Source organism: Mus musculus, chromosome 11, assembly GCF_000001635.26.
Source record: "Mus musculus strain C57BL/6J chromosome 11, GRCm38.p6 C57BL/6J".
In the NCBI taxonomy this organism is placed as follows: Eukaryota; Metazoa; Chordata; class Mammalia; order Rodentia; family Muridae; genus Mus; species Mus musculus.
In genome coordinates, this window is record NC_000077.6 from 66,501,495 (window position 1) to 66,517,560 (window position 16,066).

Below are 16,066 nucleotides of genomic sequence, written 5' to 3' on the forward strand. Positions count from 1 at the left end.
GAATCCTGATGTTCTCTTACTAACCATGTAACCTTAGGAAGTGTTATTTAACTTTTACATTCCTCATATAAAGTAGGAGATAAATATTTACAAGATTGCTACAAAGAATAAATAATAACACACCTATAAAAGCCTCTGAATAATATTTAGATCAATATGCCAATATATTACTGGCATTTACAGGTTTTTCTTTTCTTCTTGGTACAGCCTACTGATCTTGTCCAAGTTACTGAGTTCCCTAAACTAATCCATCAGAAAAGTAAAGCCAAGCCTGCCCAGTTTCCTTTACAGTGTTAACATGACAATGAAACAAAACAGCAGAAGGCAGCTCAGTCCACCACATCTGCAGTTATGAATGCAACTCCAAGATCCACCCAGCCACACAAATCAACCCAATGGCATTCAACCCACCATGAATCAAAGCTATTAGCCCAAATTCAGCCTTACTGAACAGCGATACACTTTTTCTCATCATTATTTCCTAAAGCCCTTGGCAGAGTGAGCAAGTTTCCTAGTGTTGGTATTGTATTAGATACTCTTAGGAATCTGGAAACCACTAGACAAGAGGATTTGGGGGAATTATGCCAATAGCAGGCCATTCATATATAATTATATAAGGGGCTTGAGCATCTGTAGAATTTGGTATCCTCCGTTATCTCAGATCCACTTCCCTACTTATGTAGAAGGATATTTCATCCTAAATACAGGGAACCTATATCTCACAGGAAAGGATCGTCCTAAAAATACAGATACCATTCCTGTCTTTCTGAGTTCCAATAGCTGAGCAGCTTCTGCATCCAAATACAGCCTTTCTTTTTACACATCTGGCATTCTGGACAGGGCCAGTCCTTCCTGTCACTTGTATAAATGGGCAACCATAGCCCACCGTGGCAGCTGCAAGCTCTATTTCACATTAGAGAATTACACCAGCCACTAGAGAAATCACAGATGGGCCATCAGACCTTGTCCGTCCCAGAGCTGGTCTCTCTCATACCAAACCTTCCCAAAAAGATAATCCCCAAATGCTTCCACAAGCCTTCCCTATCAGGATATCCACCACTGCACAGTGCTCCATAACCTGTCCAGCCAGAGCAGAAACATCACTAGAACCTCTCAGCATCATCAGTAAAACTTTGAGATGAGCAACTCTCACTTACCTGGAGTCTGCTTGGCTGTGCGCACAGGGGTGTAGTGGTTTTTGGAGGTTGATCGGACCGGCGTGTTCTCTTTGGGAGAGGTATCGATGGCCGAGATGGTTTCTCTTTCACAGTGTGCTATGGGGATTGGTCCCTGTTGTCTTAGAATGTCAGCCAGAGCCCTAAAGAAGGAGAATACACAGTGAGCCTCACTGAGCAGGTGCACAGAACCACAAAGAGGCAAACTTACAGTCATAGGCACTCAGTTTTGAAACCATATGGAAGGAGCCAGAGATAAGGAAGGAGCCATGAGCACTCAAAAGACAGTTTCATCTTTTGCTGGCCTCAGGAGTGAGGTCAGCATAACCCTGAAAGGCTGTGAGCATAGTATCTTGTTCTGTAATTCATTCTACACCTGTAAACAATAAGCTCTCTCCAAATATTAGTTTTCCTGATACCCATATATGCCCCCAAAGCACCCTCAGTGTCTCAATGACCCTACAGGAAAAAGCAGACGCTACTGGCCTTACATTGAACAAGAGGTTACTATCAATCAGGTGGCCCAACCTCTCTATCCCCAAAAATATGTCATGTAGCATGTGTTAGAAATTATTGACTTGCAGAAGGGCATCATACAACCTACAGCCACTGCTGCTAGAGGAAACTTGTTTCAAGTGCCAAGACAGAAAGGACGGATTTTTAAAAGTTAAGCATCAGGATTCACGGATGAGAGCAGACAGTGAGGGTAAACACATTTTTGAGGAGGAGGAGGCATGTACGAATGGGAAGGGACACAAAGAAACTGCCAGAGTGGAGACTCGGGAACAAGAGCTCTGGCTTGACTGATTCACACCAAGCTTCAGCTTCCAAACGTGCATGTAGTGGGGACTCAGCAGGCATCAGTCGCTCCAGGGATGAGTGGAAAGGTGCCTAGTCCTGTCCTCTGGTGACTCACAAATTAAAGCAAGTTCCTCTGCCACCAGGTTTTACAGATGAATGCCTCATTATGTGTGACACGAGCTACCCACTGGCTCTAGGAAAGAGAGACATTGGGGAATGATCAAAGGGAGCAGCAGAAGAGTGTGGCAAGCCACCACAGAGCACCCCTTCTCAGTGTCACACCCGTTCCTGGTAAAGCTCTATGCCTCAAGTTTTGCACAAAGGGGGCATAAACCCTTCTGTTTTCTCAGCATCTCCCTAAGGCACCAGCCTTCAAAGTCTCTTCCATTTGAGATATCCCAGCCTTCCCATAGCTTCCATTATCCCAATGTCCAGCTCCAGAGCTCCATCTTCCTGGAAAGTGACAACCACGGCCCCTTAGATGTACCTAAGCAAATCGTTCCCTTCTGCTGTGCTGCCGTTGACACAGTGAACCTGCCTTGAAGAGCACCAAGTTGGCAATCTTATCAATTAGTGGCACATATACAGCAAGTTCACATTTTCAAGAGCTTTCCCCTAGCTGACCTTCTGTTCTCTCAGCCTGTCAAAGGAAGAGCAGACACTTGCCACCCACCACACTCACTCTGCTGAACTGGCAGCAGGAACCAAAGCTAAGTACCCTGTGAAGGAAGCTCAGCTAGCCTAAGATCCAGGGCCAATCTGGAGAGCCATCATTTGTGGCCTGAGAAGAAGGAAGGCAATGTCCCAGAAAGTCACAGAAAAGGTCTCTCAGCTCTGCCACTGACCAGTCACAGACTTTCAGCAGATCTTAATCTTTGACACAGAATTTTAATAATTTTCCCCATCAGTGAAGCACTAGGTTTATACAAAGACAAGCTTTAAGATCTCTCCTGATTCTAAAACTGAATTCTTTCATGCATCCTTTTCAACCCCACATCCATGTGTGGTAGCTTCATTTCTTCACCCTTATAATTATTAGAAACATCTTCCTATCATCTTTCCATAGTTTAAAAGGCTCAATTATGAATTATGGTAGGCATAGAGACCAAAGAAATATAATTGAAAACTCAAGCACAAACTTCTACATTTATAGTCAATTCGGTTTAGTTTCCAGAACCCAGGTTGAGTTGCTCATAGCTGTCTTTAACTCCAATTCCAAGCAATCCAACACCCTCTTCTGGTCTCCTTGGGCACATATATGGTTCATATAAATTCATGCAGTCACACACATGTGCATACAAATTAAAAAACACATCTTTGACTTTTTAATTAAATTTTTTAAAATACCAAATATCAGTGGAGAAAGATCATTTTTAAAAATGGCTAAGAGTTACTAGTTAGATCCCTGATAGATCTTAATTGCACACTATACATACAAATCAATTCAAAAGGGATCCTACACATAAACACTGATCCAAGCACTAAAAAGACTTAAAATAAGTCATTGTGGATTTTTGATCTGGAGATGATTTCTTACATGTGACACTGAAAGTCTAAGCAACATAGTGATGTAAGAACAAGTGGAGATATTAAAACCATCACTGGCTCAGAGGAAGCCTTCACAAAAGCTGATGCAATCCGAAAAATGGGAGAAAATGCTGTAAAACATCTGATAGGCAGCTGGAGAGGCGGTTCAGCGTTTAGGAGAACACTTGTTGCTCTTGTAAAGGACCCAAGTTCAGTTCCTAGCACCCAGATGGAGGCTCACAACTATTCAGAACCCCAGTTTCAGGGACCCAGTGGATCCTTCTGACCTCTGCAGGCACCAGGCACACGCAAGGTTCACACACACACATTTGAACAAAACACTTATATACATAAAATAGGTCTTTAAAGAAAAACCAACAGAAAGAATCTTAAATTTCAATAAAACACTCTTCAATTTTATAACGAATACAAGATTCAAACAGGCATTTCTCCAAAGTGTCCGCACCATTAATCCTTAGGGAAACTGTCTATCAAAATCACATTGTGGTGCCCATGCATACGTATGAAGATAGCCAAAACCAAACAGGAAGTTCATAACAGGTGCCAGCAAGGACACAAATGTGGCTTCTCCACACTTTGCTGTTGGGGATGTAAGAAAAAAAAAAAAAAGCACAGCTCCTCTGGTAAACAGTTTAACAGTTCCTCAAAATGCTAAGAACACAGCAAATACGTGGCCCAGCCTACTCCTAGGAGAAATGAAAAAGATCTGCTTAGAACTTATGTATGAAGAAGGTTAAAGGCACCATGAAAAACAGCCAAGGGGTAGGTACAAGCCAAATGTTCATTGGTTGATGAAAGGATAAACAAAATGTGTTGTACCCACATAATAGAGTATGAGTTGGTCATAAAAAGGAAAGAGAAATGATAGACCTCTTAGCATGGAAGAGCCTTGAAACATCACTCCAAGTGAAAGGAGACATCACCAAAGCCTAGACTTATATAAAGCACCAGGCTGAGTAAGCCCATGGACAAGAGGACTGCTATAGGTGTGGGCTTTCCCTTGCGGGTGATAATAATGCACAAAGTTTAAATAATGGTGACAGCTGCACAAGACAGAATAAAACAAAAACCCACAAACTTATACATTAGGAAAGGTAAGGATGAACAATCCATTGGGGAAATTTCAACTCATTAAAGCTCACACTGAGGAAACATCTTACAAAGACTCCACCCTACTTCTCTGATGTCCATGAAGAAGAATAGACTTCACATGGTTCAACTCTTGGGTCAGGAGGACTCACTCTACTCTTATGTGGGAAAATTTTTGTCCCCTCCTTTCTAACTTGGGACAACTGTCCATATATGGAGACATCTTGGTTGTCATGACAAACAAGGAGGGAGGTACTATTGGCATCCGGTGTGTGGAACTCAGGGATAGGGCTCAACATCCTATAGTAGGCAGGACAGGCAGCCCATCATGAAAAAGTTATCAAGTATCAACAGGGGTGAGGTAAGGGGCCCCTGTGGAAAATCTGCTCTGCACTGTGTGAACTAGGTGGCTAACTCCACAAACATCCAATCAAGACTGAATGCCAGCAGGTTCTGGGGACACAACGGGTCTAAGAGACCCAAAATTGAGTGTCTTTTCTGTTGGATACTCCATGGTCCCTCAAGTCTTAGTACTTGCTTGGATGTGACAGAGAAAGGAATAAGATACTGGGGCGCCATAGTTTTGTCAACAGAGACAGTTTAAGTGGGATTTCATGAGTGTTTTAACCTTACTGTCTATCCCAGGACAGTGAGGCTCCTGGGACCCATCCCTCAAGAAGACTTGCTTAAATGGCCACCTTCTTAAAAAGCAGCAGGCCCAGTAGATTTCAATGAGTGAGGTCTGGCTAAAACTTGGCAATGAGTTATAACTCTGGGATTCAGCTGAGCTGTGGCCTCTAGTTCCTAGGCCATTTGATTGATTACAGGAAACTGGTTCAGTGTGATCTTCTATGGTCCAATGAACTGGGATGAGCTAGGGTCCCAGCCAAGTTAAAAAGGTGAGTTTACTGGTGTATATATTTCTCAAACCTCCTGTATAGTAGCATATGACCTCTTGAACATCTGCTATTTCCACAAGGGAATGCTGACCAGCCATAGGCTCCTAGTCTCTACCAGGTCTTTAACATTCTCCAGAATTCAACTTTTCCCACATCCATCCCCACCCACTATCACTTTTAGGAGGTCCGAGGGTACATCTGCCAGCTCCCCTTCCTGCCCTTCCCCTCAGCTCAGTGACCTGCCTCTTTGCTCTGCTTCCTCTCCACCTTCCACCCCTCAACTCTCCAGGGTGTTTGATAAATATTATTCTAATTCTGAAATGTGTGATCCTGGTCTCACCTAATTAATTTGGATATGCCAGAGGAAATGGGTTAAGGACTGAGCTACTTTCTAACCACAGGAAAGAAACTTGGTCGCTGAGGAATAATTGAAGAAGCTTTGAAAGAGTGGGCAGCAACTTTCAGGGTCTGGGGGACCAAGGCGGGGCAAAGCAAGAACAAAGAAACCAGTCAGGTAAGAGAGAACATAGGATAGTAGGGAACAGGAGGGGAGGAGAAAGGAGGGGAGGGAAGGAGAACATGGACTCAGACCAGAAGCCAGGGCAGGAGAGAGGAGGGAGGGAGGGAGAGAGGGGGGAGAGAGAGAGAGAGAGAGAGAGAGAGAGAGAGAGAGAGAGAGAGAGAGAGAGAGAGAGAGAGAGAGAGAGAAGCGCAAGAGAAAAATGGGAACCAGAAGAGAGGAAGGGAAAGAGAAAGAGAGGGAGAGAGCCATTCAGAGCTGCTTCCTGCTCTCTCCAGCTGGCCCTGCTAATTTGGCAAATGCCAGGTGATATCTGGGCACGCAGAAACAATTAGCAAATGAGTGATTTGGGTCAAGACCAGTTTATTTATTTGCTTAAAATCTTGAGTAATATTGTCAATGGTCTCAAGGAAATGTGGATAGAAAGCTGTTACAGAAGAGAGAACTAGGGGAGACTATTAGAGAAAAGGAAACCCAGAGAGGGAGAGACAGAGAACGGGTCATGTGAGGGAGCAAGGGCAAGGCTCCACCCCACCAGGAACCTGGTGCCCACCACAAATGAGGGCAACAAATGTACCTCATTTAGGAAGTTGCGGAACACCATCACCCCAGCCCTCTTCCATGTCCGTCATGCTGGCTGCACTATCTAACGTATCAAGTCAAGAAACTCTTTTGCCTGAAAAAAATCTGTTTTCTTGCTGATTTCACTGTTCCCGCCTCTTCTATGGTTTCCTGTGGCACACGCTTCATGGGGGAGAGTCAATTAATTGGGAAAGAAATCCAATTCTGATCACTCAGACCAGGAACCGTGGGCCCTCTTCAGTCCCAGGCATTGCTTTAGTCATCAGGAGGATGGAAATGCCAGCTTACCTTTGAACAGCACTTGGTCTCCCAGGGTGCTTTCCTGCCTAGCCCACTGCCTTTGCTTCTAGCACTGTGACATTTACAGCTATAGTACCCTACATTTTACTATGGATTTAAGACCCACACTTAGCTCACTATTTAAACAAATGAAACAGAAATTCAATGTTGTGCTTCTGTCTTGAGCCTAGGCATCTTCTTTTGCAGAGACCACCTCTTACATATATCCCACTTTCCTCTTGATTCTTTCTGCTCTCCCCAAATGTGCGTGTTATTATTATTTGTTTGTTTGTTTTTATGTTGTTACTGTTTTTTTATTTTGTTTTCTGTGATAAACACCATGACCCAAAAGCAACTTGGGAAAGAAAGGGTTTATTAGTTTATATATTCCAATCACAATTCGTCATTGAGAGAAATGAGGGCAAGAACCTGGAGACAGGAATGGAAGCAGAGACCATGGAAGGATGCTGCTCACTGGCTTGCTCCCTATAGCTTGCTCAGCTTATTGTCTTATACAACCTAGGACCACCTGCCCAGAGGTGACACCATCTAGAGTGGGCTGGGCCCTCTCACATCAATCATTAGACAAGAAAATGTTCCCATAGACTTGCCTATAAGCCAATCAGATGAAGGCATTTAAAAAACAAAAAAACAAAAACTGAGGTTCCCCCATCCCAGATGACTTTAGGCCTTTTAAGTTGACAAACAGGAATCACTGTGACATTGCAGGATATTTGATACATGAACCCTGAGATGGTGTTGTTTACTAGAAAAAAATCCTGTTTCTAGTTGCAGTGTGGCTCACCCTCTTGGCACACACCTTTAATCCCTCTGACTGGAATACAGACATGCCCTTAGTACACACCTTTAATCCCAAACAATGAAGGTAAAGTTAGCTCGTAGAAGGAAGCACTCATGGTTAAAAGTGATGTCTAATTGAGTGGCAGACAAAGTGACAAATCAGAGAAAGATCTGACAGAATAGAATATGCTCAACTTTTTTTAGAAGAGAGAGGAAGGGGATGCTACTTGAGGGGTAGTTCAGAAAGGAAGGAAGGAAACAATTTTACCTGGACAGTTATAGAGAGCAGGGGCAGAGAGAAGGAGAAGGCAGTTTTACTGGGAGAGATTTACAGAGAGGTTGAAGCAAGATCAAGCTAGACACAGGTGAAGACAAAACAAGTCAGAAAGGGAGAAGAAGCCATATCAGAACAGATTGCCAGAGTTCGTTTGAGGCCAGAGTAATTTCATCAGAGGCCAAGAGGGAAACCAGGTTGAATCATTCAGCTTTGTGAGAAGTTTGAACCAGAACTGAGTTGAATCAGTCAGCCAGAGATCAGAAAGAACAAGAAAGGGTGAACTTACTTAGCAGTAAGTCTCAGAAGCTGAAAACCCTCTAGACCTAGATTAGATAGTATAGAGTCTAGAAGTTTCCAGGACTGGCCTAGGTTAGTTGCCTAGGCAGTAAGCCTCTGAGATGACAATTACATCAGATGAATAAAAATTACTTTTCCACTATGGCCTTCAAGTTTAGCAAATGCCAAGTGATAGGTGGGCATGCAGATGCAACTGGTAAATGACTGAGTTAAGACCAAATATTCACTAGCTTAAATTTTAGCTGTACTCACTTATTCATTCATCTACATCCATCCATTCACCTTCCAAGCCATCCATCCACTCTACCTATCCATCTAACCATTGGTCCATCCATCCATTCTCTCATTCAAGTACCCACTTATTCTTCCATGCACCCATCTATTCATCTTTGTTCCACGAGTCTACCTAACCATCCGGTGCATTTACCCACCCACTCATCTATCTCCCCACGTAACCATTCATTCATTCCCTCACTCACATTTTCGTTAATCTTGTTCCCTCACTGATCTATCCATTCTTCCTTCTAGCCTCGCAATCACAGTTTTAGCCCTCTATGACCCTACCATGGTCTTTGAACAATAGAGCTTTACAGAGTGTTCGATCCTTAGTGGACCTCTGACCTCAGCTGCAGCTCATCTTCTCGGTTCTATTTGTCACTGGGAGTCATTAACACTGTCCACTTCGAAACATCACAGATTTTAGCAGCTAACCTTTTGGTCAAATGAAATCCTACCCAGGTGCCACTATACCTCATTAGATCACTGCTCTGCAGGAGGCCAGAATGGGAAACTAAGTACTGCTTTGCCAAGTTCTGGTCTCCTGGTATACTGGCTGGTTTTGTGTGTCAACTTGACACAAGCTGGAGTTATCACAGAGAAAGGAGCTTCAGATGAGGAAATGCCTCTATGAGATCCAACTGTAAGGCATTTTCTCAATTAGTGATCAAGGGTGCAAGGGCTCATTGTGGGTGGTGCCATCCCTGAGCTGGTCGTCTTGGGTTCTATAAGAAAGCAAGCTGAGCAAGCCAGGGGAAGCAAGCCAGTAGATAACATCCCTCCATGTCCTCTGCATCAGCTCCTGCTTCCTGACCTGCTTGAGTTCCAGTCTTGACTTCCTTTGGTGATAAATAACAAATCTGTAAGTATAATAAACCCTTTCCTCTCCAACTTGCTTCTTGGTCATGATGTTAGTGCAGGAATAGAAACCCTGACTAAGACACCTGGCCTTCATGAATTTCCAAGCTTAAAAACAACTGTGGCAACAGAACACAAAATGAAACTTTAGATTTTTGATATACGGAGAAACTTGGGACACCCCCCCATCTCATCGTATAAATCTTTGGTCTATTAATACCCTGTTGATGGGGACGTGGAAATAACCCACGTGGCCTCTAGTAGCAGCTACATTCCCAGCTGAGCCACATAAATGCTTAAGTCACATAAAGGAAGAAAATATGTTCGGCTACCGTCCAGTAAGTTGGCTCACATCAAGAGCAAGGCTAGCTGGACAGGCAGCCCCCAGTCATGTCCTTTCTCCTTTGGGGAGAGAATGAGAAGAAACTGATGGTGTGGTGGAGGAGTGATAAAATGCCAAAGCTAGTCTACAAATAAACTATTGCAGCAAATGTTCTTAGTCCTGAGGACTCGTTAGAACTCTCCTGATTTTTGAAAATTTTTCTCAAGACATCCCTGCCTCTGTAAAAGAATACAACTAATTCTTTTATATTATTACTAAGAATTTTGGTTCTTGATGAGAGGGACCATCTCGCATCACTTTGGTCCTTCTCACAGAGAAAGCAAAGTAAAGTGTACAGTTCAGGAAAGGGAACTCATTGTCAAAACTGCAAGGCAGAGTATGGAAGCTGGCTTTTATTTTCCCTGTGAATCTCTCATAGCTGCTTCTTTTACATTTCCCTAGTAGTGACGTACAGGTATTCTAGTCTAGCTAGATAAAGGATTCCAGTTATTTGAGTTCCAGATAACTGAGCTCTTACTGGCACTAAACTTAAGGACAAGCTGGCGTCCTCTTTGACCTCTCCTTTGACGTTCTCTTCTGGGCAGTCAGAGTGTTTTTATCCTCCAAAATCTGCAGTCAGGACAACTGAAATGAACATATTTTTAATAACCTCAGACCAAGGAGAATGGCTTAATTTATTTTTCCCTATTCCCAGTTCTCGCACAGTCCACTTGAAAAACACAGCTGCTGGCTTTGTGTGTGCACAAGACCGCTCTTCTCACACAGAGGCATAGAATGGATGCGGGATCTCATTTGTTGGTTAACAATGTCTATGCATCTGCATTGAGCTGTTCTGCAGGTCTGAGTTGTCCCCAGCACAATTGGAATTCATCACGGCCAGTAAACATCTCTGCAAGGAAAGGGCGGCCTGCTTGTTATGTTTTTCAAGTAAGTAGGGCCAGTTGCTGCTGCTCGATGTATGCCCGTTCTGAGGCTCTTAACAGGTGACCAGCCAAGAATCTGCAGAATCTGAAAACCCATTTCCAATAGCATCATCTCCATGCACTGCTTCCAGACTTCAGAAATCATAATGCAAATTTACCCATGTCTAAGAAATACAGAAGCATCAAGACCAAACAGACTTTCCAGCAATCTTTGGATGATTTGAGAATGAATCAGATTTGAGTGTGTCAAGTCTTGCTACTGGATAATTGAAAATAGGGGCCTGGAGACTAGAGGGTTGGGGCGGGAGACTAGAGGGTTGGGGCGGGAGAACTGTTACCAAGATGTGTTAGCATAACCACACAGCCAACCACATGACAGGTGAGTTTATAAAAGCACCTGTGTGTAAGGTACAAATTTATTGTATATTCGGTTTATTTTGTTTGGCTTTGATGTTCTGTTTTGCTCTTTGCTTCTGCTAAAAGACCTCTGTTTTGCCTTGCTAAAGTCTCTAGGTGAGCAAAACACAGACAAGATAGCCTGGTGACTAAATACTGGGATTCTAAATATGGAGCCTTTGTTGGGACAGTGGCCATTTCATACACTAATGCTCATCAGCCAGCTACTTATTATACTCCCATGGCTCTGTTTCCTCATTAAAAAATTAAGCCAAGGTAATAGGGCAAAAAAATAATATTGCCTACCTCTTAGGAATGTCATGAAGATTAATAAATTAGTTACTATTAGTGAAACACTGGTGCCTAGTAAGCACTAAATAAATACTTGACTAAATAAATCTTAAATGGGCTCAGCCTAGAGAAACACAAGCATAGGACAGGTGGAAGAGGGAAATCATAGAGAACGATCCAACAAAGCTGACATAACAAAACTCTCAAATCACACAGTTTAGCTACATGCACGTACAGCAAGTGTTTCTGAACCCTGTACTTGGACCTGGAGAGGCAGGTGCAAAGACAGTGTGTGTTCTTTTGCACTAGGCCATTGCAGATCAGAGCATGTTTTGTCTGTCATACAAGGAAGCATCAAGATAAAGGCCCCTAGAGAGCCAGAGGACCCACAACAGGAGCCATCCATAGATTTCATCAGGGACTTGGTTGGACAAGCATATCAACCTGACTAAGCAAGTATTTCCTATAAAGTATTTGGTTCCTTTTCCTTCTCTCTCTTTTTCTTCCTTTTTGCTTCTATCTATTCATCTTTTCCTTCTTTACGTATAAACATTATCATCATGTTCATGCTCTAGTAAATAATTACTTGTAAATGTTACTCAGTCAGTCAGTGGTTGGCATTATGCTGGGTACTCTTCTGGTTTAACCAAATGAGGCTGACACTTCCTGACTAGCCCTATTGATGGGACTTGCAAACAAGGAAAGTTGCTTCCTTGAGCCTCTTTCTTCCACTAACTTCCCTAAAGAACTCTTTGGATCTTTAAGCTGCGTTTGAGTGGCTAGGATCCATGTGTGGTTGTTGTGGTAGACAGATGACCTCAGCATAGCTAGACAGACTTAAAGTCACGGTCCATGGGAAGACTCACAAATATGGATATTGATTCAAACGATGGATTCTGAAGAGATGATGGCGTGACTGCTGGCTAGGAGATGTTTTGCAGTCTTGTGAAGGTGAAGACTCAGTTTGGGTTCCCCATGAACGTTAACTAAAAATGCATTCCAAGAGTAGACCAGACTGTCTGCAGAATAGATAAATGAATGAACACTTACACTCTAAGACGAGAGGAGCTGATGACCAGAGAGAAGAGACTAACAGGGCATTCTGAGTCCCTTTCTGCCAAGAGTATCTATAAGATAAACACGCTAAAGCCAAGCATGCTTATGAGGCCATTTGCAGAGGACATTTTTGTCCTTCAACAAGGACCATAAGGTACAAATACAGGAATGTATAAGGAAAAGTGCATTCTCCTCCATCCCCAGGGATGCTACGCTTTTAGCTGAAGATGTCACCTGGACCTGTTGTCCTGACTTTCCAGGTGTACTGGGGTCAGAATGAGCCAGAGAAGCCCATTACCACTACAGTGTATTCTCCCTTATCGCACTTCCAGCTAATAGACCAGAGGGGCAAAAGGACTCACCAAGATCATGGAGATGGAGTGATGGAAGTGGCTCCTTATCTTGACATTTAGAAAATGTTCCACAGCAGGAGAAGATGGATGACAACCCCCAAATTAAGAGAAAAGAGCTCTGTTATCTGTCCCTGGAGAGCACATAAGCAGATGAAGGGGAGGATGTCAAAGTCCTTTATCTAGAAGAGGCAAGGATGCCTGCTGACGGCTTTCAGAAGCCGTGAAGCTGCCTCCTCTGAACAGTGGTGTTGGGACAGCGATTTATGTACCCAAGGCCACTGAGCAAGACCCTCAAATGGAACAAAGCTCCTCTGTCCCCCATAAGTAGGGCAAGCTGTCCTAAGTAGGTCCCAGTCTGAAAGCTTGGGACCCTTTCCTCGAAGGGTCAGCTGGCCATCCTGCAGCTATGACAGCGTAAACAAACACTACTTCTCAAAGCTGAAAAAGTTGTGGATTCTAAGAACATGAGAAAATGAAATGAAAAAAGAAGCAATAGAGAAAAATCTGCAAGAGTTCCTGGAGGGAATTCCAACAGCGTTTGAAGAGAGTTGAGCAACACTCATTCCATAGCAATTTGGGAAGGTGATACGGGAGAGAATTGGCAGACACATACAGGGTAGAACTGTGTGTGTGTGCACACAGCTGGGCACAATACTGAAGATTCTACCTAGGACAGTGCGTGGGAAGCAAGTACTTCATTACAGGCCATCTTTGACTTTTTTAGTTTGAGATAGGGTCTCAAACTAAATTGCTCAAGTCCAGGTAGGCCTTGAACTTGTGGTCTTCTGGTTTCTGCTTCCAGAGTAGACGAAAATGGGCCTAAGGCGGGAAATAACATGTTTACTGTTCCTTGAGCCATTGTGCTGTTTTAAATGAGATTTTAAAATAATAAAATAAAACTGATCTTTAGAAGCTACTTTATTGAGTAGAGATGAACAATTGGTCCTTAGCATGCCAATTGTCTACCTGGCTGGCTCAGACAATCTGTCCTTCTCTGTAGCGTATGTGCCCTGCACAGAGTTTGCAGTCTTGTCTGAGCGATTAATCGGCTCATCGTAGTTTTCTATCAAACAGAGAAAGGAAAAAACAACTTTGTCCAGGTCCAATTTGGATAAATTTTGAATTAGTGGCATCTGAATCAATGCTATTTAATGAAGTCACAGCTGAATGGATTCAAGAAGAAGAGCTGGAGGAGGTTAGAGTTAGAAAGACAAGAGAGAAGTGACCAGGAATCAAGAGAAGGAGAAATGGGAAAGCAGTGGTGGCAGAGGAGACATGGAAAATCACAAAAAGATACATTTTAATGATGTGACTTGAAAGACAAGAAAGAAACATGATGGATTCTTTGCTTAAATGCTCCAGGTTACAGAGAAGAGATACTCACTGCATGGACATGTGTCCTGGCTGTGAGTCATCTAAGCACAAATGACCTGTACTGGCTCCTGAAGCCTATGGGCTGTTAATCCCAGGACACTTCAGGCAGCTTTCTTGCCATGGGAATAAGTCAGAGACAGGCGACTAGGAGCATAGCAGGAGAGCAGTGCTCCGTGGTCCTCCTCCGGTTCTGAAGCAACATTGGCATCTGGACTAGCAGCCTGCCAATCATTCCGTGGATGGCTTGGTGTGAACCTCATTCATCCTCCAAAAGAACAGTCAGTGTGAAGTCACAACTCTCTCCTGCTGACATCTGACCCTGACTCCAGAACTGGGAAAACAAACAAACAAGCAAACAACAAAAGCTTCCCAACAACTGTCTCTTCCCCAACCCCTCTCCCCTGAACCCATCTACTAAACCCAACAAAGGTTTTAAGGCTCAGGACCTAGGAAAGGAGGGGATGGGAGCATTAGAGAGGCTCTCTCAGATTGTACCTAATGAATAGCCCATCCCAGGGTCCACGTTCCTCTTCGGGGAGCAGCTGGAATGCAGGAAGAGGGAGAAGGGTGGACACCACATTTCCCAGAAGAGGACATTTGGCTTAGAGAACAACAAACATGTCCGGAGGACAGGTGTTCTGAGTAATGAGACTTTAATGCAGAAGCTAATAGGAACAAGACATGAAACCAAATGCCGAAAGCCCAGGGGATAATGAGCACGTTTGAGAAGGCTACAGGAAGCAAAGACTCTTGTACCAACTTTAGGGAACAGGGCCAAGATTCTAGCCACCTAAAGCCTTGCTGGGGCTTTAGCTCTCAGGCACTGGAGACAGGAATAGTGGTTCTATTAGGCAAGGAGGATCCTGGAAGAGCAAAAGGCTGGAAGCAAGCAAGAGGACCAAACCAGTGCTGTGCAGAGCTAGGTTTCTGGAGGCTACTGAAACAGCTTCCTTGGTTAGAGACTCTGCTCCCATACCCCTGCTATGGTAGTACAGACCAAAGATGTCAAGGATATGGGCCCTGCCACACTGGCACTTAGGCACAACAGCTGGAGGCCACACCCCGCTGTGGCTGTTAGGATGTCTCAGGATTCTTTCCTCCTCCTGTGCATTCTGACCTGAGAAGGAAGGAAGGAAGGAAGGAAGGAAGGAAGGAAGGAAGGAAGGAAGGAAGGAAGCAGAGACTGTAGAAGGAGCCTAGTATGGAGTTGGCCTGGTTAGTGGGACAGGAGTGAGAGGGGATAGCTCAAGTGGGCATGAGAGAGTTGGCTGCAGCTCTCTTTTGCATGTGCAGCACCTGGGTGTTATAAATGGGGAAGTGGGGTGGAGAGGGACTATGATAAATGGACCTGTTAGCAAGCTACGAGCCTCAGTAATTAAAACTGGGGGTGCCCTGAGGTCCATTCTCCGTGGACCTCATCTTTCCTCCACTTCCTAGCTCCTCTCGTCTCTCTCCGAGACTATGACTCATGTGCACTTGCCCAGGGCTTCCTTCTGAACCACACAGGGGACTGGGTTCTTTTTGTTTTTCCTTCAATGAACTTCAAGATTTTGTCTTGCTTTTTACATCTTTGTAAGCCTTCACCATCTCAGCCAACAGTATTCACCCTTGAAACAAAACCCTCTCACTGTTCTGGGCACCTCTGTACCCCACTTGCAGTCTAAGCAGGGGTGTTACTAGCCCTGGATAAGAGGTCACTGACCCTGCTGTCCTTTATGGTGACATCTCATCCCAGGGGCAGGTAGAGGGGCTGCTTTCTTGTGCATTATGTGGTATCTCTGATTCTGTCAGGAAGGGGGAAGACAGCTATTTTTCTAGACCCTAAAGGAAGATGGAGATGAGCGACATACTGGTAGCCTGGCCTTGGGCAAGTCATTATGGTTCTCCGAGTAGGTTTCCTCATCTGTAAAATAGGGCTTTATACTCTG

General features: G+C 44.0%; 1 protein-coding gene across 3 annotated transcripts in view; it reads right to left on the bottom strand.

Annotated features, from left to right (window-relative positions):
- Positions 1 to 16,066, bottom strand: part of Shisa6 (shisa family member 6) — a 316,260-nt gene that overhangs the window by 289,770 nt on the left and 10,424 nt on the right. For all 3 annotated transcript variants that reach the window (XM_030246098.1, XM_006533619.4, NM_001034874.3), the window contains one exon: positions 1,158 to 1,318. In XM_030246098.1, the coding sequence (XP_030101958.1) occupies positions 1,158 to 1,318 (161 nt within the window). The remainder of the gene's footprint in view (positions 1 to 1,157; positions 1,319 to 16,066) is intronic.